The sequence below is a fragment of the Mugil cephalus genome, chromosome 2 (assembly GCF_022458985.1).
Source record: "Mugil cephalus isolate CIBA_MC_2020 chromosome 2, CIBA_Mcephalus_1.1, whole genome shotgun sequence".
Lineage (NCBI taxonomy): Eukaryota > Metazoa > Chordata > Actinopteri > Mugiliformes > Mugilidae > Mugil > Mugil cephalus.
The window spans coordinates 29,591,337-29,616,978 of NC_061771.1; the positions used below are offsets into that span (position 1 = coordinate 29,591,337).

At 39.7% G+C, this 25,642-nt stretch overlaps 1 protein-coding gene and 1 long non-coding RNA gene across 2 annotated transcripts in view; one reads left to right on the forward strand and one right to left on the reverse strand.

Moving 5' to 3' along the window:
* Positions 1-18,720, reverse strand: part of LOC125002857 — a 21,797-nt gene extending 3,077 nt beyond the window's left edge. The window contains exon 1 of the long non-coding RNA XR_007111842.1: positions 18,660-18,720. This is a non-coding gene — a long non-coding RNA (uncharacterized LOC125002857). The remainder of the gene's footprint in view (positions 1-18,659) is intronic.
* The window catches only part of LOC125001639, a 73,587-nt gene that overhangs the window by 9,410 nt on the left and 38,535 nt on the right, over positions 1-25,642 (forward strand). Inside the window, exon 5 of the mRNA XM_047577251.1 lies at positions 25,128-25,349. Within this exon, the coding sequence (XP_047433207.1) occupies positions 25,128-25,349 (222 nt within the window). The remainder of the gene's footprint in view (positions 1-25,127; positions 25,350-25,642) is intronic.

A 25,642-nucleotide genomic window follows, 5' to 3' on the forward strand; every position in this document is an offset into this window, starting at 1 on the left:
AGTTGTAGACAAACTTGTTGTGTCTCTCACAATGTGCTCGGCAAAGCAGTGAGACGTACAGAATTTAAACTGCGAGTCTCTGTTCGCGGTCACGTCCCTGTCTGTTCTCCATTGACTGCAATGCAAAGATTTCCTTAAACTCCATATATTTCAAAACTCCAAAATATTTACTCCAGAAAGACAAGAAACATATCAATGTCTTCAGGAAGGTCTTATGACGCCCACGGTCTGTGTGTTTTTCTAATAGGAGCTACCGTTTTGTCACAGTGAGCCCAAATGTGCGACCAGCACAGAGGGAGATAATCCACCTCTTCCCTGTGTCCCGGCCCAGTGCGCTTCTGTCGTCATTGACAACCATGTTGGGTTGCCACAGCAACCCTGACCCACAGGCCTGGGCCACAGCTGAGACCAATTCATTAATCAGGGACTCCTCTTGTTGTTCTGCTGTTAATACAGCTGATCCGTGTGTCCCACACATTTATGTTACAACAACACACACCAGCACACACTACACAGGTAACTTTGTGTTATTACAGTTACACACACACAGAGTTGTAGAACGCACACACACATGCACGTTTAAGCGTGCATTACTTTGTCACACACAGGCTAATTGTGCTAACCATAAGCTAAATGTGGGTTAACTGTGCTAAATGTAGGCTAACTATGCTGAATGTAGGCTAATGTATGCTAACTATGCTAAAGTGTTTGTTAGCTGTGCTAAATGTGGGTTAACTCTGCTAACTGCAAGGCTAACTGTGCTTAATTTAGGCTGATGAAAATTCTGGTCTTCAATTTAATCCAACATCTGCAGATGGACTCACAGCACAGACGAAGCATCAAGCATTGATAGTGATAAAAGAGCGTCGGTTCATGAAATAGATTTACTTCATACCCCCTATCATAGATAGTGCCTCCATCAGGACCCTTCAGAGAGATAACATGGCCTAACCTGTGACCAGAGACCATAGATCAAAGCCATAAAACAAACAATGAAGATATTATTATGTCATTAGCAACAACTCAACTTATAGTCATGCAGTGTTTCAACAAGTTACAGTACACACAGTTAAAACATTATATATACGCAGCAGATTTATGGTGTAAGATACTGTACGATACATCATTTCTCATTACAGGATGTAAATAAAGACACACATGGTTGTATGTATCACCCAAAACCTCCATGTTTGTTTGTTGTTTCTGAAATGATGAACATTGTGGATTATACATGTGATCACCTTCACCTGACTACACATCAGTACTACTCAGCTTCCCTGTACATTAGAGGCTTTGTGTTTCCATGGTGACAGGTTTGGTGAGATTGAAAGCATCATAATTCTTCATGAACTCTTCTAAACCTTCGTCAACTCCAAGAATGTCAACATGGCTGCCAGAGCTCTGGAGAACCTGCAGGTGAGTGATCGCTCACTGTCATCAGCCGTCAGTATTGTCTTGTTCTCCATAGATATTATGTACATGTAACGGGCGTGCATTGTCTTTAAACCAGGTTGGATGCGCCTCATTAACACATATAAGTTCTGCGTTGTGTTCTATGTTGTGAGGAATGAAGAAAGGACTCTGACCACAATCAGCTGCTGGTTGCTCTTTAATGAAGGCAGGATAGAAGATTTATCTGTACAAATCAACGAAAAACACACGGCTCTGTGACATGCAGTCTCCACACAGCACACACAGTCTCAAGCTCCTGTGGGCAGAGAAACATACAGGAAACCATGTAGACTTTCATGTGGAATATGTCTACTTCAACTTGCAAAAAGTCAGTTTACAAAGTTCATATTCAATTGACTCATTAACTGCATGTTCGCAGCATAAAACCCAACATTTATACATGCATGAAATAAAGTTTGCATTGTCCAAAAACCGAAATAAATGTTCAAAAATGACGAGCAAAATAATACACCTCCTCCTCTCAGCTGGTCTGGGGCGAACTGAGAGACGCACCGTAATGACGACACAAGGCTGCGACTTCTTAAAGAGACAGTACAGGTATTAACACTGGTCTGAATACAACATCCAGGCATACATATAGGCAATAAAACACACCTAAAACATATAAGAAACAATACTCATCAGGATTTGGTGACATTTCAAACGTAAAAGTAAAGATATCATTTCAACCTGGTTACATAAAGTTGGATCAGGTGTTGTGTGTCCTCCTGTTCAGGGTGTGGAGCTGGGAAGCAGCAGGCTGGTAATGAGGTACCCAGATGGTTGGATCCAGTGGACCCTGCCCTCGACACAAATGACCAACAACAACCTCGACTCCAACTCTGGAGAGACTCAGTCTGGTTCAGCTGCCTCAGAGTATCTTCATTAATATGTGTCAGATAGCACGTGGATTAATGTTGTTGATTAAATTTATATATCTATGAAAAACAAACAGCTTTTTAGAATGAATTATGATCACTGGTGATCCCTCCAAGGTACCTACACAGAAGTGTTCATACACTTAGTTTTGTATTTACTGAGTTGCAGACGTTTGATAGTCCTTCAAGCTGTGGACGGTGGATCCTTCAGGAATCATTTGGGAACTTTGAGCCATGTGTCAATCAACTGTATCAGTCACTCCCATTGGTCCTCAAAGATGAGATTAGTTCAACTTGGTAACACCCACTTCTCTTCCTCAAAGTTTTCTTTCTCCTGTCGTCATCAAACCTCTGAGAATTTCATGGCCTCTGGTCAACACTTTGATGAAAGTCTGTTATTTTGAAGACAAACTTTGAACCTAGAAGAACTAATTTCAACAGCAACCACTTTCTGATTTCTTATAAGATGCAGCATTATAGGAGAAATGACTGGAACATAGAAAATAACACCTTTTTCTCTGAATATATTTTTAGACTGACTGTTAGAATGTATCTACCAGGAACTGCTGATGTTGCACAGCTTGAGTGTATCAGCAGAACTTTAGAAAAAGAAAGGTTTAAACAAATATGTCTCAGAGAGTAACACTCAAGTCTATAATGATCAAGTCTATAAGTCACATTTTAGGAGGTTTATTGATGAAAACCAAAAATAAGAGTAATTTCTTCATTTCAGCTTGAGGATTTACAACCATTCATTTGCTGATGCATATTAATAATATAAGAGGAAGGAAGACATATTGAACAGAACGATCTCTGACAGGAGAAGGTGTCTCTACACAGGAAATATATTCTGCCACTAACTGACGTACTGTTGTACTTAAGTATGTGATCTGTCGGCTGTTTGACAGACGTGAGGAGCAGCGATGGGTTTAACTGCAGCGACGAGGGAGTTCTTTGTCTTCCTTCTCTCTGTGTCAGGTACTGAGCAGGAATATTATACTTTTTACTCAACTACATTTATCTAACAGCTGTAGATTGATTCTTTTTTCTTGCAAAACGTATAAGCTCACAGATTAGTTTTCATGTAAAAATGACACATTTCTAGTGACTAGCTTCTTACACTTGACTTTGATTTTGTAGAAATGTGTTAAATTCTTAAACATTAACCCTCTATTTGTCCCAGAGTGGAGAAATAGTCAGTGATGCAGCAGCAGTTTAAAGACAGCAGCTAAAGAGAAGTAATAAAAACATTAAAGTGTCCAGTGTGTGTTTGTCATAGACGGTCCTCAGGAGTGCTCCGTGCACTCTGAAGGAATCTAAGTCTCCTTAGCAGGTAGAGTCTGCTCTGACCACCTCTTGTTTAGGTGAACTCCCAGGTACTTAGAAAGATCCACTATCTCAGTGTCATTTGTTTGTGTGTTTGTGAAAATGTGTCTTCCTGTCTTTGTGAACTTACTAACCACCAACTCCTCACCCTGCTAACAACCACAACAATGCCCCAAACCCTTAAAGGGACAGTGTCAACATAAAAGATGACAGTAATTCTGTTTGAACAAGTCATTTGCTAAAGAGTTTATATGTTCAATGTTCTTTCCATTCAGAAATAGTCTGTTTTAACTATCATGTGGTCTCTGTGTTTCTGTAATGAGTTTTTTACATAGTTGTTGCACACTCTCAGTGTTCTGTTACAGTTTTTCAAAGTGTTCCTCACACCACGTCACAGTTCACAATGTCATTAGTTTCCATTCACACCACTCCCCAAGCAGAGCAGACTTGTGTTCCTTGTTCACACTTTTAGTATACATCCTTGATGGTGATTTTTCTAAGATGCATTACCAGTAAAGTGTTTATTTTTCTGACTTTAATCAATGAATCTAAATCTAGTCTCTGATGTTCTCTGTGTTCCAGTGGTACTTGGTCAGACTGGTTATGGAGTGACTTACTCTTCTACTCAGATCTGTGCTGTAAAAGGATCAACAGTGGAAATAAAAAGCCCCTTCACATACCCATTTTTAAAGGGTTGGAACGTTCTAAAACTGGGGAGAAAACTTTTTGGTTTTCACAGGGCCCTTAAAACCTGATGATCTGCCCGACAGCCCAAAAAGTATTCTGGTCGTGTGACTCACAGTTGCAAGGGAGAACAAGGCCTCTGAGAATCTGGGGACTTGGGGGAGAGAGCGATTCAGCGAGTCCAAGTTCAGTTTTCTAACAAACAAAGAAGGTGGACTTTTTTAACTGGTTACCTGGATCACTCTGACTGTCTCAAAAGAATTTCCCCTCCAAAAATTTTGTCAAATGAAAAACCCATGTCATGACTTTTTTACTGAATATTGATAAAAGTGTTTATTAAAGGGGTGACAAAAAATTTTTAAAATATATTTCTCTGTTCATTTTCAGTTCACTTTGAAAGGGGTTTAAAGAGAACTCTTCAGTACAACGGGGTAGAGGTGAAGTTTTCAGAGCAGTTGTCGTTATCTGCTGTTCCCCCTTTCTGGAAAAAAATGGAGTGAACATGAAAAAAAGGACACTTATTCAGTTCAAAAAAATCCTTTAAAAATGGGAAGACAGTTTTTCCTGTCCCTTTTAAAAGGATCTAAAGAATTTTCCCCTCCCCCCTCCCCACAATGTTTTTTTAAACTTCATTTTTCCCATTACTCGGGCCCATCCCCCAAACCAAATCAGGGGTCTTTGTTTAAAAAAACCCACATTCCTCTTCCTCTTCTTTTCCGTTGATCCCCCTGCGGGACATTTAGGGGCCCCTAACACCACCACCCCCTTTCCTCTGAAGTGTTCCCAAATAAATCCTCTTGTAGTTTGCCCCCTTTAAAAAATTTTTTTGTCTTCTTCTTTCAGGTGCCCTTTTACCCCCTGCTACAAAGTAAACTTACCCCTGCAAAAAGCATCTGTGCCATCAAAGGTTCATCAGAGGACATTTCCCCCACATACATCATTTTTTTTTTTTATGATGTTTGCCCAAATTTTCGGGTTTCCCCATCGGATCGTATCGTCAGTGAAAATTTCCCTCACAGCCTGAGGCCCTTTGAGTAAAGACTCCCATATTCAGGTCTTTTCAGGTCCTTAAACCCCGAGAAAAGGAAGATCCACTCTGAGAATCACAAACCCTGACAGAGAGTGATTCATTGAGTATAAATTAAAATTTAAAGACCCATTTTTTTAATGGGGGAAGTGTTTTAAACCTGGAAAAAACCCCTGAATGTCACAGGAAATGATAAACTCTAACTGGTAGGGGGATGTATCTGTGCATGGTTTTTTTAAACAGATGTGCCCATTACTGTTTGTGTTTTTCAGGCGCTCTTGCGGTCCCGGGTGACCAGAATAATATAAATCCATCAGTCTAAAAACTAAAGGCAAACCCTCAAGTGTCTCGGGCAGCTGCAGTCCAGCTGGCCCGTCTTTACTTCGGGTTCCCCAAAAACCAACAGATAATCGGGGACCCAGAAAAACTTCTACTTTGACAAAAAACGTTTTCTCCGGGAGCACTGTCTCCTGTCTTTCAGTGGACATGAGGTTTTACCGCTCCCCCTTAAAGTCTGTGAGATTACTTCATCTGGCTGTCATCCCTTTTACTAGACACTGTATCATACTGGAAGTTTTTTTTGGGTTTTTTTACTTCAACATAAATCTTGATATATTTCGGAAAAAGGAAGAAACCCTTGCAAAAAATGCACAATGTAACTGCCCTGTTTAAATATCATTTTTTGTTTTAAAAGTGTTTCATTTTCCCCTTTTAAACTGATGTTCCTCAGTTTCAGAAACTTCAAAGCATCACGTTGCAAAACAAAATAATCTCCATCTATCCCCAGATCCCCCAAAGTTTTCCCTCTGATAAAGGGATTCCATCTGGGGAGATAAGGGAGGGTGTTCAGTAAACTCTGACCTGAAAGCGTGATGCAAACCCCAGCAGTAACTAAAAACCGGTACAAAAAAACCAAACACTTGTCAGTAATGGAAAAATTTTTTTCCCTCAGCTCTGCCCAGCCCTCGGACTCGGGAAAGGGGTATCAATGTACAGCTGAAAACACGAGGGGAAAAGATGCCCGCCCCGTTTACATTACAATTGATGTAAAATGTGAGTGAATAAACAAATCCAGTCGGGTTCCCATTTTGGGTTCCCCCATGAAAAAGGTTTTCTTTTTATTTTAGTTCTAACTTATGTTTCCTGGTTCTTCCAGACCCTCCAAAGCTTCCCTCTGTGTCAGTGAGTCCATCTGGTGAGATAGTGGGGGGTATTCAGTGACTCGACCTGTGCAGTGTGCAAAACCCAGCAGCAAACTACACCTGGTAAAAGGAGAAAAAGGACTCCCCCAAAAGTTCAGAAAATTTTTCCCACCATCACTGACACCCGGGGACCTGAACACAGAGGCATTTTTATTACTGTGGAACCCAAAAAAAAAAAGAGGACGTAAATAACTCCCCTTTTAAAAAGGGGGTTTGGGGTGTCACGGGTAAATAAATGTTAAAATATCGTTTACTGCATCAGAGATTATAAACAAATCACAACAAAAAATAACACTAGTAAATTCAAAAAAATTTAACATCCCCCTGTCGGGTTTTTTTTATGGGACGGGTTCTTTTTTTCCCTTCGACCCAAACTAAACAACCAACTCTATTACTGAGACACAAAACCTCTATCAGTGTTTGTCCATTTTTTTGGGGAAAATTCCCCAGTAAAACTGAATGTCATCAGTTTTAATTTTGGTGGTGCTGGTGCTGTTTCCCTCTGCTTTTTTTTATTCTGTGTTTTGAGGTAAGTGTTTCTTTTTTTTTTTTAAACAATTAAACCCCCTTTACTTTTCTTTTTGGGTATTTAAATTCATCTTATTTCTTGGATTCCACCCCGGAAGAAAAAAAACTCTTCGGGCTGGGGGACTAAACCCAAAATGAAAAAAGGGGAGGCTTAGGGGTGAGAGGAGTTTCAGAGCATGTGAACAAAACTGATAAAAAAACCATATCTAAAACTGAAAGATTTTAAAACTGTACCACAGAAAAAAATCCAGGAAGTAATTTCATCAGTGAAAAAAACTTTAAATTTTTTTAATTTTCCTGAAAATAAAAATAAAAAAATACAGCCATGTTTAAAAAAAATTTAAAGTCCTTGAAAAAAAAAAATTTTAAAAAGGACAGGGTTTTAAAAAAAGTGAAGAGTGAGAGAAACTGAGAAAAAACTCTGTCAAATTTTCTTTTTACAGATCAAAAAAAAACCTCAAAACACGACTCTTCTATTTAAAAGTAGAAGTTTTTCTAAGATGTCCCACATAGGTTGGTGGTTAACACTGATGCCTCAACGGGGGAAGGGCCCTGGGTTTCAGCCCGGGTTTTGGGCCCCTTTTTTTGGGGGAGTTCACTTTTCTCCCGGTTGTGTGGGTTTTTTCCGGGACACTCTGGCTTCCTCCCACTGTCCAAAAGACATTTTCCGTAAGGCAAATTTTGGGTGATTCCACTTTGGGACGGGTAGGTTAAAAGTGTGAATGTTTGTTTATCTCTACGTTGTTTTTAAAAAAGAAAAAGGGAAAAACCTCTGCCTTACCCCTGAGGATGAGATACTAGTTTACTAGAAACTAGACAGTGAATGATGGGTTATTCCAATTCTGACATGTCACAGTTTACATAAACATGTGAAGTGTTCTGGTACCTTTTGTTGGGGCATTTGATTTTCTTTATATTTTGTTTTAAATTTTTAAAAATATTTTTTTCCTCTTTATATTTTCAGTTAGTTTCCCAACTGTTTCTCTCTTATTTTTTTCCCCTTTTGGGTTAAATTTTTTGTGGTTTGATTAACGGATTAATAAATCAGGCATAAATTGTGACCCCCTTCCTTTTATTTTTGTTTTGGCCACCCTGACTCATTGAGGCGTGGATTTCCACTAGACCCCTGAAGGGGTGCTGGGGTACCGGGAAAGAAAAATTTTTAGCAGCAAAATCTTTTTAAGGGGCGCTGTGTTGCAAAAGGTGGAGACCCATAGATCAGACTAGTTTGTTTTAAACAAACCCACAGAAAACCACCGGGGAAATTTGGGGGCATGTGATCACCAAAATCAAAAACCCAAAGGTCAGGTTTTTTTACTTCACCCATTTTGGGGTCATGATGTTTATGCCCCGGGCTGTGTATATTATATATTTTTGGTTATGAGTAATTCAATTGAGAGAAAGATAAATTTTTCAAAATAAAATGTTTAACCCGAAAACTCAAACTCAAACCCCGTTTGTGTCGGGCATCGTTGCAGTTTTTCCCCCTTTACTGCAGCGAGGGGGACAATATGGGAAGAATTTGGATTTCAGGGTGTAAAAAAAGTTTTATGAATAATAAAAACTTTAAACATTCCCCTTTAAAAAACATAATGTTTTGTTTTTTTTTTTTTTATTTTTGTTTTCTTCACAAATTTTTCATTTTCATGGGTACAAATTTCCACTCTGGGCATTAATAATTATAACCACGCCCCGTATCATTTTGTTACCAACCCCCTTATCTATCCAAAAAGGGGTGTCCTAGTTTAAAAAGGGGTCATTGATTCCCCCATACAGCACCCGTTTGGAAATTTTATGTTGGGATGGATGATCGAGGTTTAGTTTTTAAACTTTAAAAAAATTTTTCACTAGCCCAAAGGGTTCAGTAATAATGTGGTGTAAAAGGACATTAGTGGTCAATAAAAAAAGGGAAAGGAATCGAGGGGTTGGGTTCACACTTATCACTAATTGGGTTTAAAGAATCCCTTGGGGTTTTTATTCGCCATGCATTTTTACGTTCAGGGTACAAATAAATGGGTTTTAGGCTTCGAGCTGCATGGAAAAACTCCCAAAAACTTTTAGGGCAGATTTTCACCATCACTGTAAAAACGTGAACACAGTGGGGTTTAATTTCAGTGAAGCCCCGAAGAGAAGAGGACGTCAAAACCTCCCTCATAAAGGAAATTTTTTGATTATTATATTAAACCCCCACAGGGCATTTTAGATAACTTTTTAAAAAAGTTCATTTAGGGCTTTCTTAATGTTCGAGGTTGATGATATAAATCTGAAGATTAAAAAAACAACGACCCGTGTTTTGGGTTTTTAAATGTAACCCAAAAGTCTGGGTTTTTTCTTTACAAGGGTCTCAAATTTTTAAAAAATTTTAAAACCCTAAAAATTTATCATAAATGCCCCCCGGGGGTCCTGATGCTGATTCCTTTTTTTCTCTTGAATCGTGGGGGATGTAAAAAATGTTCGGTTTTTGGGAAAATATGTGAGCCGTTAGGAAAGGGGGGTCTGGACGGCTTTTTTAATTTTTTGAATAAAAGGAGGGGTTGTCATTTGGGAATTTAAAAACAGAAAAAAATCAAAACACCCCTAATCCAAAAACCTTCCCCCAACAAAAATGCAGGGAGCAAGTGAAAGAGGGGAAACCCCAGGGACCTGAGAAGGAAAAAAGACATCATCATCGTTCTACTTCCCTTTTTTTGGGGTATAAAATGCCTTTAAAAATGCGCCCCTTGTTAGAAAGTTGGGGGCCCTCACTTTCCCAAATCTTCGTGGCATAAACACAGGAAGAGACTGGGGGCAACCCGGAAGGGCAAGAAAAGTTACTAAAATTCAAGGGGGCACAGCCAAAAAATAGGAAACAAACTGTTAAAAAACAAGGTTTTGAGCTGGGTTCCCTTTCAAACCCAAAACACCCCATTTACACTGGGTTGGAGTCTCCAAAATTGTCGATATGTGTTGTAAAAGAGTAGCCAAGGATGTAACCCAAAAAAAATAAAAACAGAAAAATGAAAAGGTAGAAATTTAAAAAAGAAGGGCGGTTTACTAAAATGTTTATGAGATGATAAAATAAAAAAGGATAAATAACACAAATTACTAGATAGATAGAAAAGATAGATAGATAGATAGATAGATAATAATAGATTTGATAGATAGATAGATAGATAGATAATAGAAAGATAGATAGTAGATAGTGATAGGGTAGATAAAATTGATAGAAAAAATAAGATTTTTTAAAAACAGGGTTCCCGTGAAATCAGGGATTTGCTGGGGCATTAACAGTTTTTTTCCTGGGCATCATTTTTCCTTCTGTCTTTCCCGCTTATTAGGTGAGCCGTTCATTTTTACTGGGTTATCAATAATGCTTCAAACTCAGTTGTTTTTGGATTTTTTTTAGGGTCCTTTTGTTTGTTCAATTTTGGGTTCTCTGCAGAAGAAAGAGATCCTGGGAAAAAAAAACCCCAGGGTCCCCAAAAAAGATCAAACAACAAAGCAGAGGTAAGGACAAAAAGTTTCCCCTTTAGTCTGAAAACAAACGAGAACATTTGGGGAAACCCTTTGTTCCTGCCCCCCCACTTTTTTTTCATCCTGATTGGTTTTTATTTTATGAACCTAGAGCCATGGATTTTAAATCAATTTACTTTTTCTCTGTTTATAAAAGAGAGAGGGGCCCTTTAAAAGGATAAATCAACAAGTTTTTTTGTTCCCTAAAATTGGGGGCTGAGGCAAAGTCCATCTTTAGTTTTGTTCATCTTTTATACAAAACTGTTTTCTTGTGGGGTTGCCCGTTTTGTCCATTTTCTAACTAGTTAAATCTCTTTATGATGAAAAATTTGCCCTCAGTCAAGTGTGGGTCCAGAAAATACAACCCTGCAGCTACAACACAGAGAATATCCAGAGCACAGGAAAGAAGTTTGTTACGCCACCGTAAGTTTTCTCCAAAAACCAAGAAGTCCTCTCTACTCCAACCTCACGCCAGCTCAACACCAAAAAACAGAAGAAACAGGGAAGGAGGGGGATGAGAAATGTACACACTATCCCCGGTTTTCTGGGTTTAGGGTGAAATCTTTTTACCCTTTTTTTAAATTCCCTCAAAGTCTGCGGACATTATGATATGTAACCCTTACTGGTGGATGGAGGTAACCCTTGTACATCACCAGGGGGCAAGTGGGAGGGGCCCCTACTTTCCCCACAAAGTTGGCCTCACCCACAAAATGGCCGCCCCTACTTTTTACTTCCCACGGCCTCATCCTCTTCCCCGTTTGGGGCGCTCAGGTCCCATAATTAAGGAGAGTTGGGAAAGAAAGAGAGGAGCTGAGGCAGAAGGGGGGCTTTTTGCTGGGTGTGGAGGAGCGGAGGAGCTGGGGAACGGACGGCGAGGAGACTGCAAACAGGGGAGTGAGTTAAAAAAAGGAACATTTGTGGAGGAAGATTTTTGGTTTAGGTGGAAGGACTTTGAGGGGCCTCCGAACTCCTGTGGGGCGCTTTAGTTGAGTATAGGGGGAAATTTTTCTTCGGAACAAAAAAATTTGTCCCTTTTGGACCTTGGTTTTTTCCTGTTTTTTTTTTTTTTTTTTAGTTTTTGGGACGCCTCCACCCGTCTCGCTCAAGTACCTCTCATGATGTCACACCGTTAAAACTGTTTTTTATTAAAAAACGGGGTTATTATTGTGGGGTTTTTTTTTCTGTAAGTATTTTTTAAAAGTATGTTTTTTTCCCCTTTCAGAATAGGGCGTGAAGCCCGGGAGGATGTTTTGTGTTGACGCACAGTGAAAACCAAAAAGCAGAAAAAAGAAAACAACACAAAACCGGTCTCCATCTGAAGTTTCCCCTGAAAATTTTTTCAAAAATGGACAATGTGCTACTAATTGTTTTTCCGAAACATTTCAGGAATTTTCCCAACAACTCTGCTCTTTTAAATGAAAGCACGATATGTAAAAACATCGTTTAGGTGGGAAAGGAAAAAGTTTTGTTTAAAAAAGAGGCCAACCAAACCCCGGGAGAAGGGTTTTAAAAGCCCGGTCAGTCTCAAGTTGTTTCTCAGTCATTTTTTCTTTTTTCTTTGTCTTTTTTTTCTCGATCTTTTTTAGTTTTAATTTTTTTTAAATTTTTTTTTTTCCCCTGTCGGCGTGTTTAAAATTTTATTTTTTTTCTTTTCCCCCATTTAACAAAACACGCAAGCGGGAATTTTTTTTGAACCGGGCAAGACAGTCACACATTTTATTTTTTTGTAGGGTTTTTTTTTTTTTTTTCCTATTTTTATCAACAACAACCCCTTTTTTCCACATCAGAAATTTGCTCATAGCAACTTTATGAAGGCAAACCTTTTCTGCGTAACACTGAGTGTTTACCCCAAAAAAATGTGGGCCGGAAACCCGGGGTGGCTGTCCATCAAACTCTCTCAAAACTTCGGGACTGCTGGTTTTTCCCCCATGGGTACCCCTGTGGAAAATCGGCTCACCACGGGCAGCATTTGGGCACCGATCCTGTTTTTTCGGGCAAACACCAAGGAGTTCCCATAAGTAGACTATCCCCCTTCATATTTGAGCCTTGAGTGTGTGATAAGACTAAAAAAAAAACAAATCTAATTTTTTTAATTTTGGGTTTTTCATAGTGTTTCCCTTTTCATTTGTAAAATGGGGGCCCCCCCTTTTTACGAGTGCAGTTATTAAACTTAAATGTTTTAAAAAATTGGGGTTTTACAAAAATTAAAAAAATAAAAGATTCATGAAAGAAAAGAGAAAAAGAAGAAGAAAGGTGAAAGAAAAAAGGAGAAATGAGGGCACTGACAACTTTAATGTGTGGGAGAGGATTCATATGTGGTTAGTGGTTAGGGAAAAAAAAATCGGTCCCCCCCAGCGGTGAGGTTAAGTTGGGCTTTGTTCCCCCCCAAATCTCCATGTTTTGGGCCCCATCCCCTTCCCGTTTTATTTTGAAGAGTAACCTCCTCCGTTTTAGGTCAATCACCCTTCCTTGTGTGTCACCGGTCGATTGTCTTCCCCGATTCCAGATTACTTCCCCCCTGTTCCCCATTACCTCCCTGTGTTTTAAATAGTCTGCGTCTCCCTTTGTTTGGGCAGAGTGTTCGTCTTGTTTAGTGCGTTTACCACAGCCTTGACCATGATTGTTATTTTTGGGTTTTTTCGTTTCCTCCAAAAAGAGTTTTTTTTCGTTTTAAATTTTTTCCTAGTGATTTTCCTTTGTTTAAAGACTTTTGGGATTGTGTGGGTTTTTCCCCCTTTAATGAATGATTTTTAGTTTTGTCTTTTCTTGAAAGAAGTATTTCAGAGGCTGCTTTGTTTTCATTGTGTTGGATTTTTGAACCTGAGCTTTCTTAATAAAGACCGTTATGGAGAAAACTAAACCCTTGCATCTGCATCCTGAGTCCTTGTCTGGTCGTGACACACAAGGTTTATGACTCTGACACGTTGAGGAACATCATCCAGTGTTCCTGCCTGAGTGTAGCCTGGTACAATAAACCCATATAGGGGAAAAAAGTCTTCAATTTACGTGAAAAAATATGTACATCAGTTGCATATATTAAAGTTATGTTTACCCAAAATTCTTTGTGTTCAGTATACTCAAGTTTTATTTGTCCGGAATAACATTTTTACATAGATTTATACTGTTTCCTTCATTTCATGTTCATGAAACTAACGGATGTTAAACTGATATGACTTCTGTATATATAGTATGTTCAGTTACTCTATGCAAATCAACATGACCTGTTTTTTTTTTATTTTAGTGTATTCAGTTAGCATCTTTTAAACCAATATGCTTTTTATATAAAGTATGCATACTTTGTGTGTCCGTCCTATATAACATTAAACCATTTCTGTACATGAATCTACTAAAATAAATGAATGCAGCCTAACCAACGACCACAATTACTAACATAAAAATTTCTAAATAAATGAGGCCATGGAGAACAACATTATTTTCAACTAGCGATGGGTGGATGAAGCTTCATGAAGCTTCTGGTGCTTCTTCCTGATTCTACCTAAAAAAGATTTGAATCTTCCAGTGACATCTAGTGGCCAGCTGCGTTTATAGCAGCCACCAACTTCCAAACCATCCACACATCAGTCAAGTCGCTCTTAAGCCGCTGTGTCAACAGTTTGTGATGTGACTTATTTCTTGAAACTTGATTAAGATATGAATTATTTTTGCTGTGAAGTGAGATGACAAGTACACTACTCACAATAAGTTAGGGATATTGTTATTTACATGAGTGCTTTTCCTATTTGGTCTGAATTTTAATGAAATAAGTAAAAGTTCCTTTTGATATTACTAATAATGAATGAGAAGAAACACCATTTTCATTAGTTTAATATGTATTACCCCCAAAATGTAGACAATAACAAGGATAGCCCCAAATAACAAAAATTGACAATGTCAGTAGCAGGTGTTTCCACCATTTTCCGCAATGAATGAGCTTGACAGCGAAGTCGAATGCTCCTCACTAGTGTCATGATGTTGTTCTGAGGCAATGCGTTCCATCCTTCCACAAGTGCTACATGCAGTTCTCCCAGGTCACATGGGGGGTGGGGTACTATCATCCAGTCTCTGCTTCAGCTGGTCCCAGACGTGCTCTGTGGGGTTCAGGTCAGGGGACATTGCTGGTGATACCACGTGAAACACTCTGACTTCCTGAAGTCGAGCTGTGACAATTCTGGCACGATGTGGTGGAGCATTATCATCCATGAACAGAAAGTTGGGGGTGTGCTGGTGCAATTGGGGGACGATGATGGGTTCTATGATGTCTCTGAGGTAAGAACGTGCAGGGACTGAGCCATCTGCAATAACCAATACCAAATAATAATAACCAATAACCAAATCTGTTTTGCGCTGACTGGTGATGCCTGCCCAGACTGTTGCACCTCCTCCACCAAAGCGAACCCTGGGGACCATGTTGACTTCGGCGTATCGCTCACCTCGCCTTCTCCAGCAACGCTGACGACCATCCTTTCTGTTCACGGTGACCTGACACTCATCTGTGAACAGGACAGTACACCACTGCTGCATTGTCCAGGTCACACGGTCTTGTGTCCGCTGCAAACGTCTTGGCGGTGGAGTCACCTGCAAGTCCACCAAAGCTGTGGAGTTGGTTTCAAATGGTTTGTCTGGAAACCCTAGTAACCCTCACAAAATAAATGCATAATAAAATATATATATATATATATATGTCTTTAAAATGACTTTATCATATTCAGGCTGCAGCTCACTTGACCCTTCCCTCTCTCTCTGTCTCTGAGCTGCAGAGACAGTGAGGATGAACTGACTATTGGCTCTAGTGATGGGAATTCCAGCTCTTTCTTGAGAGCTGGTTCTTTTGGTTCGACTCACTGAAAAGAGCCGTCTCTTTCAGCTCCCAACTGGCTCCTCAGATTTTTTGTTGCTTAAATTAATTTATCAGCAGATTATGTGTAAAGGGAATTACTAAAAGAATTACATTACATCAACTGTTTGTTATTAAAATGAATTATAATGATAATTATATAACTGTCATCTGGAGGGTCATCTGAACTCGGATGAATCGGACTCAAACCGTGAATCTTCTTGGTGTTAGACATCAGTGCTACCACTGCACCACCAAGTCTCAGATTTGAAGCTTCAATTTTAACTCACTTTGTACGATCAAGCAGATGTGTTGAGACTTTACTCCGTTTCTTTCAGTCATTTTCCTTACCTTTCTAATGCATGTTCTGTCTCTGACTCCTCCGGCTCCGGTCGTGCACTTCAACGCTCCTGACGGTCAGGTCGTCCATTCTCTCTCTGTCGTTACCTGTGACTGTGCAATAGAGTCAGTGGGACATTGGCAGTGCATTTGTGGCCAACGCTGCTAACGACATACAACTGAAAAGTCTAAAGAACGGATCAATACAGATCCCCAGAGAGAACAATAGCAATGAGGTCAGGTTCAGACAGGTACTCACACACATACTCACAAAGTGTGTTTCTCTCCTTTAGATGTACCTTGAGCTCTGTAAATAACTCCACTTAGCAAAGTACTATCATTGTTTTAATTAAGCTCATCCCTCAGATTTGTAATTCCCACATCACAGAGGAGGTGTCTTTTCTGTAGTTAGTTTTCACTGTCTCTCAATTAATATTCTATTCACATTATAACGGTGAGATTGCAAACTTTTTACTGTCTCACTGTTACTTGTTTCTGGACCAGGACTCGTCTGCCCTCACAGATGCTGACATGTCCATTAAGCTGGCTCCTGATTGGCCGATGGGATACTTCTGTAAGGGCTGTGCACTGATGGGGTTAAAGGTCAGCAAGTCCCACGTAGCGTAGCAGACCAATACATCTCAACCAAACAATGTCAAATCTGCATTCTGAGATTAACCATCGGATGAGCTCTGTAAGGAAGCATCCAGGAAACTGTTGACCTGCCGGGTCACACAACTCACAGTGAGGAGCTTCACAAGTGACTCGACGGCTCAAATTTATTTATTTATCAGTTTCATGTGTACACCTACACACAAAACCAACCACTAAAAACCTAAAAGTCTTTCCTCTCCCTTCTCAGCTGGGAAGTTTCCTCCTTCAGAGTATTTTGAACTCATATCTGACTTTTTAAAGTTTTTTATTTTGCTTTAGGAGGTGGCTTTGAGGAAGAGCAGAGTAAACGGCTGCTTGAGAAGTTCACCACGGTTCAGGCTGTCGTCACCTCATCTGAGGACTAAACAACTAAATGCAGTATCACTTCTGTCCACAGTGTGGCGCTGTTCAACTGCAGAAACACGCTGAGAATAAGGCCTCTACACAACTCATTCATCAGGCATTATTAAACACATGACCAGACACATATGAAATTATTAAAACATAAAATTAACAAATAGGAAATTTTGTAAAGCAACAAAAAGCTGGAGTCTCACTTTACACTTGTAACCATGTCATACAGCTTTCCCCCAAACACTGTCCTACACACAGGACGCTGATAGTAGAACAGCACTACACAGGCAGAGCCCACACACAACATGACCCATAGTCATAACAGACAAGTGCAGCAAAAACTACATCTTCACTGGTAGTAATTATTGGTATATTGTTATTTTTTAGCAGTCAGTCTAGGAGAGCATTCAGGGCTCATATATCAGTCAGTTTATCTGGTTCAGATACAAAAATACATTCCAGTCCCTAAATATTTAATATTAATAAATAAATAAGTGCAGTTTATTATTAGTGCCCTGTTGTTATACTGCTTGTTTCTTCTTATTATTACTTTTCCTCTGCCTCCATTTTTCCGTCCCTTAGAGTTATATATCAAAATGTTGGTTTGATCGGGATCGGTGGATCTAATACTTGCTACAAAACATGAATTTTTCGTAACATAAGTCTTTTAAAGGTCTATTGCTCAGGCATGCTTTCACCTAGAGACTTCATGTAAACTTTGAACTGTAGACACAAGCCTTGTGTATTGATGTGTTAATCCACATTTTGATAGGTCTTGTAGTTTTTGATCCATCACTGTTCAATGACCATGATCTTTTTGGGAGAGATTTTCAGTTTATAATGGGTGTGTATTGCACAGAATCCAGAGCCAGAGTGGACGACTCATCACTTAGAGTGAAGACAGCTGTCTGAAATTGCTTGAAACTTTTCTCTTTCCACACTCGTCCTGATCACAGTCTATACTCTAGACACAATTTTTTTCCACAGTTGTAGACAAACTTGTTGTGTCTCTCACAATGTACTCGGCAAAGCAGTGAGACGTACAGAATTTAAACTGCGAGTCTCTGTTCGCGGTCATGTCCCTGTCTGTTCTCCATTGACTGCAATGCAAAGATTTCCTTAAACTCCATATATTTAAAAACTCCAAAATATTTACTCCAGAAAGACAAGAAACATATCAATGTCTTCAGGAAGGTCTTATGACGCCCCGGTCTGTGTGTTTTTCTAATAGGAGCTGCCGTTTTGTCACAGTGAGCCCAAATGTGCGACCAGCACAGAGGGACATAATCCACCTGTTCTCTGTGTCCCGGCCCAGTGCGCTTCTGTCGTCATTGACAACCATGTTGGGTTGCCACAGCAACCCTGACCCACAGGCCTGGGCCACAGCTGAGACCAATTCATTAATCAGGGACTCCTCTTGTTGTCTCTGCTGTTAATACAGCTGATCCCTGTGTCCCACACATTTATGTTACAACAACACACACCAGCACACACTACACAGGTAACTTTGTGTTATTACAGTTACACACACACAGAGTTGTAGAACGCACACACACAAGCACACACATGCACGCTTAAGCGCGCATTACTTTGTCACACACAGGCTAATTGTGCTAACCATAAGCTAAATGTGGGTTAACTGTGCTAAATGTAGGCTAACTATGCTGAATGTAGGCTAATGTATGCTAACTATGCTAAGTGTTTGTTAGCTGTGCTAAATGTGGGTTAACTCTGCTAACTGCAGGCTAACTGTGCTTAATGTAGGCTGATGAAAATTCTGGTCTTCAATTTAATCCAACATCTGCAGATGGACTCACAGCACAGACGAAGCATCAAGCATTGATAGTGATAAAAGAGCGACGGGTTCATGAAATAGATTTACTTCATACCCCCTATCAGTAGATAGTGCCTCCATCAGGACCCTTCAGAGAGATAACATGGCCTAACCTGTGACCGAGACACATAGATCAAAGCCATAAAACAAACAGTGAAGATATTATTCATGTCATTAGCAACAACTCAACTTATAGTCATGCAGTGTTTCAACGAGTTACAGGTACACACAGTTAAAACATCATATATACGCAGCACGATATTGGTGTAAGATACTGTACGATACATCATTTCTCATTACAGGATGTAAATAAAGACACACATGGTTGTATGTATCACCCAAAACCTCCATGTTTGTTTGTTGTTTCTGAAATGATGAACATTGTGGGATTATACATGTGATCACCTTCACCTGACCTACACATCAGTACTACTCAGCTTCCCTGTACATTAGAGGCTTTGTGTTTCCATGGTGACAGGTTTGGTGAGATTGAAAGCATCATAATTCTTCATGAACTCTTCTAAACCTTCGTCAACTCCAAGAATGTCAACATGGCTGCCAGAGCTCTGGAGAACCTGCAGGTGAGTGATCGCTCACTGTCATCAGCCGTCAGTATTGTCTTGTATCTCCATAGATATTATGTACATGTAACGGGCGTGCATTGTCTTTAAACCAGGTTGGATGCGCCTCCATTAACACATATAAGTTCTGCGTTGTGTTCTATGTTGTGAGGAATGAAGAAAGGACTCTGACCACAATCAGCTGCTGGTTGCTCTTTAATGAAGGCAGGATAGAAGATTTATCTGTACAAATCAACAGAAAAACACATTACGGCTCTGTGACATGCAGTCTCCACACAGCACACAAGTCTCAAGCCCCTGTGGGCAGAGAAACATACAGGAAACCATGTAGACTTTCATGTGGAATATGTCTACTTCAACTTGCAAAAAGTAAGTTTACAAAGTTCATATTCAATTGACTCATTAACTGCATGTTCGCAGCATAAAACCCAACACTTATACATGCATGAAATAAAGTTTGCATTGTCCAAAAACCGAAATAAATGTTCAAAAATGACTAGAAAAATAATACAACACCTCCTCTCAGCTGGTCTGGAGCGAACTGAGAGACGCACCGTAATGACGACACAAGGCTGCGACTTTTTAAAGAGACAGTACAGGTATTAACACTGGTCTGAATACAACATCCAGGCATACATATAGGCAATAAAACACACCTAAAACATATAAGAAACAATACTCATCAGGATTTGGTGACATTTCAAACGTAAAAGTAAAGATATCATTTCAACCTGGTTACATAAAGTTGGATCAGGTGTTGTGTGTCCTCCTGTTCAGGGTGTGGAGCTGGGAAGCAGCAGGCTGGTAATGAGGTACCCAGATGGTTGGATCCAGTGGACCCTGCCCTCGACACAAATGACCAACAACAACCTCGACTCCAACTCTGGAGAGACTCAGTCTGGTTCAGCTGCCTCAGAGTATCTTTATTAATATGTGTCAGATAGCACGTGGATTAATGTTGTTGATCAAAATGATATATCTATGCAAAAAAAACAGCTTTTTAGAATGAATTATGATCACTGGTGATCCATCCAAGGTACCTACACTGAAGTGTTCATACACTTAGTTTTATATTTACTGAGTTTCAGACGTTTGATAGTCCTTCAAGCTGTGGACGGTGGATCCTTCAGGAATCATTTGGGAACTTTGAGCCATATGTCAATCAACTGTATCAGTCACTCCCATTGGTCCTCAAAGATGAGATTAGTTCAACTTGGTAACACCCACTTCTCTTCCTCAGAGTTTTCTTTCTCCTGTCGTCATCAAACCTCTGAGAATTTCATGGCCTCTGGTCAACATTTTGATGAAAGTCTCTTGTTTTGAAGACAAACTTTGAACCTAGAAGAACTAATTTCAACAGCAACCACTTTCTGATTTCTTATAAGATGCAGCATCATAGGAGAAATGACTGGAACATAGAAAATAACACCTTTTTCTCTGAATATATTTTTAGACTGACTGTTAGAATGTATCTACCAGGAACTACTGATGTTGCACAGCTTGAGTGTATCAGCAGAACTTTAGAAAAAGAAAGGTTTAAACAAATATGTCTCAGAGAGTAACACTCAAGTCTATAATGATCAAGTCTATAAGTCACATTTTAGGAGGTTTATTGATGAAAACCAAAAATAAGAGTAATTTCTTCATTTCAGCTTGAGGATTTACAACCATTCATTTGCTGATGCATATTAATAATATAAGAGGAAAGAAGACATATTGAACCGAACGATCTCTGACAGAAGAAGGTGTCTCTACACAGGAAATATATTCTGCCACTAACTGACGTACTGTTGTACTTAAGTATGTGATCTGTCGGCTGTTTGACAGACGTGAGGAGCAGCGATGGGTTTAACTGCAGCGACGAGGGGATTCTTTGTCTTCCTTCTCTCTGTGTCAGGTACTGAGCAGGAATATTATACTTTTTACTCAACTACATTTATCTAACAGCTGTAGATTGATTCTTTTTTCTTACAAAACGTATAAGCTCACAGATTAGTTTTCATGTAAAAATGACACATTTCTAGTGACTAGCTTCTTATTCTTGACTTTGATTGTTGTAGAAATGTGTTAATTGTTAAACATTAACCCTCTATTTGTCCCAGAGTGGAGAAATAGTCAGTGATGCAGCAGCAGTTTAAAGACGGCAGCTAAAGAGAAGTAATAAAACATTAAAGTGTCCAGTGTGTGTTTGTCATAGACGGTCCTCAGGAGTGCTCCGTGCACTCTGAAGGAATCTAAGTCTCCTTAGCAGGTAGAGTCTGCTCTGACCACTCTTGTTTAGGTGAACTCCCAGGTACTTAGAAAGATCCACTATCTCAGTGTCATTTGTTTGTGTGTTTGTGAAAATGTGTCTTCCTGTCTTTGCTGAACTTACTAACCACCAACTCCTCACCCTGCTAACAACCACAACAATGCCCCAAACCCTTAAAGGGACAGTGTAACATTGTTTAAAAGTATTGACAAGTATCATTCTGTTGCAATCAGAGTCTTTCATGTTCGCTTACAACATGAGTTTCAAGATGGGTTACAAACATCATTTGAACAAACAAACAAAAAAAGAACAAATTAGAAAAAAATCAATAGTTTTATAGTTCAGTGGTTCTTTCTCATTCTGTAATGAGTCTGTTTTACTATCTGTGATCTCTGTGTTCCTGTTAAGAGTTTTCTCACCACAGGTGTTGCACACGTCTGTGTTTCACATTTGTCATTAGTTTCCATTCACACCACTCCACCCAAGCAGAGCAGACTGTTGTGTTCTTGTATCACACCATTTTAGTTTAATACATTTCCCCTTTGATGGTGATTTTTCTAAGATGCATTACCAGTAAAGTGTTTATTTTTCTGACTTTAATCAATGAATCTAAATCTAGTCTCTGATGTTCTGTGTTCCAGTGGTACTTGGTCAGACTGGTTATAGAGTGACTTACTCTTCTACTCAGATCTGTGCTGTAAAAGGATCAACAGTGGAAATAAACAGCTCCTTCACATACCCATATAAAGTTGGGCGCCGTTCTACAACTGTGAAGAAAACATTTTGGTTCACAGGGTCTAAACCTGATGATCTGTCGACAGACTCAAAGTATTCTGGTCGTGTGACTCACAGTTGCATTTGGAAGAAGTGCACTCTGAGAATCTCAGACTTGAGAGAGAGCGATTCAGCTGAGTACAAGTTCAGATTCATAACAAACCAAGAACGTGGACGTTTTACTGGTTCACCTGGAGTCACTCTGACTGTCTCAGGTAAGAACTTCTCCTCCACATACAGTGGGGGAAATAAGTATTTGATCCCCTGCTGAATTTGTAAGTTTGCCCACTTCCATAGAAAATGATCAGACTCTGGTTTTTATGGTTGTTTACTGGTTATGGGTATAGACAGAATTTCAGTCGAAAATGCACAAAAAAACACAAATCTAAAAGTTATAAATTGTTATGGTATTTTATTAAGGGAAATAAGTATTTGATCCCCAAGCACAACACAAGTCAGTACTTTGTAGAGAAACCTTTGTTGGCAAGCACAGCGATGAGACGTTTCTTGTAGTTGGTCACCAGGTTTGACAACAGCGCAGGAGGGATTTTGGCCCATTCATCTTTACAGGACAGTCTCTAAATCCTTCAAGTTTCTTGGCTGCCTCTTGGAAACTCGGAGCTTCAGCTCCCTCCACAGGTTTTCGATCGGGTTAAGGTCTGGAGACTGACTAGGCCACTCCATGACCTTAATATGCTTCTTCTTGAGCACTCCTTTGTTGTCCTGGCAGTATGTTTTGGGTCATTGTCATGTTGGAAACCCACCCACGAGGCATCTTCAGTTTTTCTTGCTGAGGAAAGAAGGTTTTTGTCCAAGATGTAAGTACATGGCTGCATTCATTGGCCCATAATGCGGTGAAGTTGCCCTGTACCCTTTGCTGAAAACAGCCCAAAACATGATGTTTCCACCTCCATGCTTAACCGTGGGTATGGTGTTCTTTGGTCATACTCACGTTTTTTCATCCTCCAAACACGGCGGGTCGAGTTAATGCCAAATAGCTCAACTTTGGTTTCGTCAGACACAAGCACTTTCTCCCAAGCCTTCTCTGAGTCATTTAGATGTCACTGGCAAACTTAAGGCGGGCCTGTACATTGTGCCTTCTTGAGCAGGGGGACCTTGCGGGCACTACAAGAGTTCAATCCACAACGGCGCAGTGTGTTGCCAACTGTTTTCTTGGTGACGGAGGTCCCAACTGCTTCCAGATCATTAACAAGCTCCTGCCGTGTTGTTTTAGGTGCTCCCTCACCTTTCTCATCATCATCCTCACTCCATGAGGGGGAGATTTTCCCGGGAGCCCCAGACCGAGGACAGTTGATGGTCCTTTTATGGGTCTTCCACTTGCGAATAATGGCACCAATAGTTGTCACCTTCTCACCAAGCCTTTTGCTGATGGTTTTGTAACCTATACCAGCCTTGTGCAGGTCTACAATCTTGTCCCTGACATCTTTTGACAGCTCTTTGGTCTTGCCCATGGTGCTGTAGAAGTTGGAATGTAAGAAACTGATTCTTAGAGCAGGTGTGCTTTATATACATGACGAGTTAAGATCAGGAGTATTGGTAATTAGTTGACTGAGCACAGCTGTGTGCCACATGCGCACCAGCCAATCTGTAGGAGCCTGAATTCTAAGTGAATTGTTGGGGATCAAATACTTATTTCCCTTAATAAATACATAACAATTTATAACTTTTAGATTGTGTGTTTTTTTATGCATTTTCGATTGATATTCTGTCTATACCTGTAACCAGTAAACAACCATAAAAACCAGAGTCTGATCATTTCTATGGAAGTGGGCAAACTTACAAATTCAGCAGGGGATCAAATACTTATTTCCCCACTGTATGTCAAATGTAAAAACTTTGTCATTACTGTTACTGAAACTATTGATGATGTGTTTATTTAATGGGTGACAACAGTTAAAATGATATTTCTCTGTTCACTTCAGTTCACTGTGTAGAGGTTAAAACATATTCAGGATCAAGCTGGGCAGAGGTGAAGTGTCAGAGCAGTAGTCGTCTATCTGCTCGTTCCTACGTCTGGTACAAGAATGGAGTGAACATGAACAAAGACACTTATTCAATTCAACAATTCTTTGATTGGGGAGACAGTGTTTCCTGTGCTGTTAAAGGATCTGAGAAGTTTCCCTCTCCTCCACAATGTGAGTTTACTTCAGTCTTCCACTAACTCAGTGTCATCTCTGAACCAACCATCAGTGTCTATGTTTCAGAAAACCACACTTCCTCTTCCTCTTCTCTTCTTTGATCTCTGCAGGACATTTATGGTCTAACACACCACCACCTCCTCTGTAGTGCTGCAGAATAAATCCTCTTGTAGTTGTGTTCTTTAAAACATTTTCTTCTTCTTTTTTTCAGGTGTCCTTCGTCAAACCTGTAACAAAGTGACTTACACTGACAGAAGCATCTGTGCCATAAAAGGTTCATCAGTGGACATTTCCTCCACATACAGTCATTATTATTATTCTGTTGAGTCAAGTTCTGGTTCCGTCCTGATCGTAGTCGTCAGAGGATGAATCCCTCACAGCCTGAGGACCTGAGTAAAGACTCCCAGTATTCAGGTCGTGTTCAGGCCCTTGAACCAGAGACAGGAAAGATCCACTCTGAGAATCACTAACCTGACAGAGAGTGATTCATCTGAGTATCACTTCAAATTCAAGACACGACGGTTTGAATGGAGAAGTGTTTTACCTGGAACAACTCTGACTGTCACAGGTACTGATGAATATGATTAACATTATTTTTAATATATATTCGTGTGCTTCTCATTTACACTTTGAATGAAGACGAAATTGTGTTATTTTCAAAAAAGTGGATGTCCCTTTTTTCAGTTTTCTCAGTGCGTGAAAGTATGATTGACAATTTAGTCATAAAGGTTATTTCAGTTCTTTGTTCATTAATCCAGATATTCAGGACATCCAGGTCAAGAAAAGGGCCAATGAGCAAAAGCTGGACTGCATCGTCACTTTCAACAGTTGTCGTCCATTTGATCTTTCTTACCTCTGGTACAAAAATGGAATCCAGGAGATCAGAGAAACGTCTGGAAGTTATGCAGTTTCATACAACTATGGAGACAGCTATTCATGTGCCTTAAAGGGATACGAGGAGTTTCACTCTCCTTTAACATGTGAGTTTATTTTGGTAGAACATTAGTTTAGTAAAGACGTATTGTACTTTAACTGTGCATAGTTTTTAAATGTGTGATTGTTAATGTCCTGTTATTATTAAAAACACACGGATTCACTTCAGTTTTTGTTTTTTCCGTTCCAGGTTTTTATGGTCAAACCTGTAACAAAGTGACTTACACTGACAGAAGCATCTGTGCCATCAAAGGTTCATCAGTGGACATTTCCTGCATATACAGTCATTATTATTATTCTGTTGAGTCAAAGTTCTGGTTCAGTCGTGATCGTAGTCGTC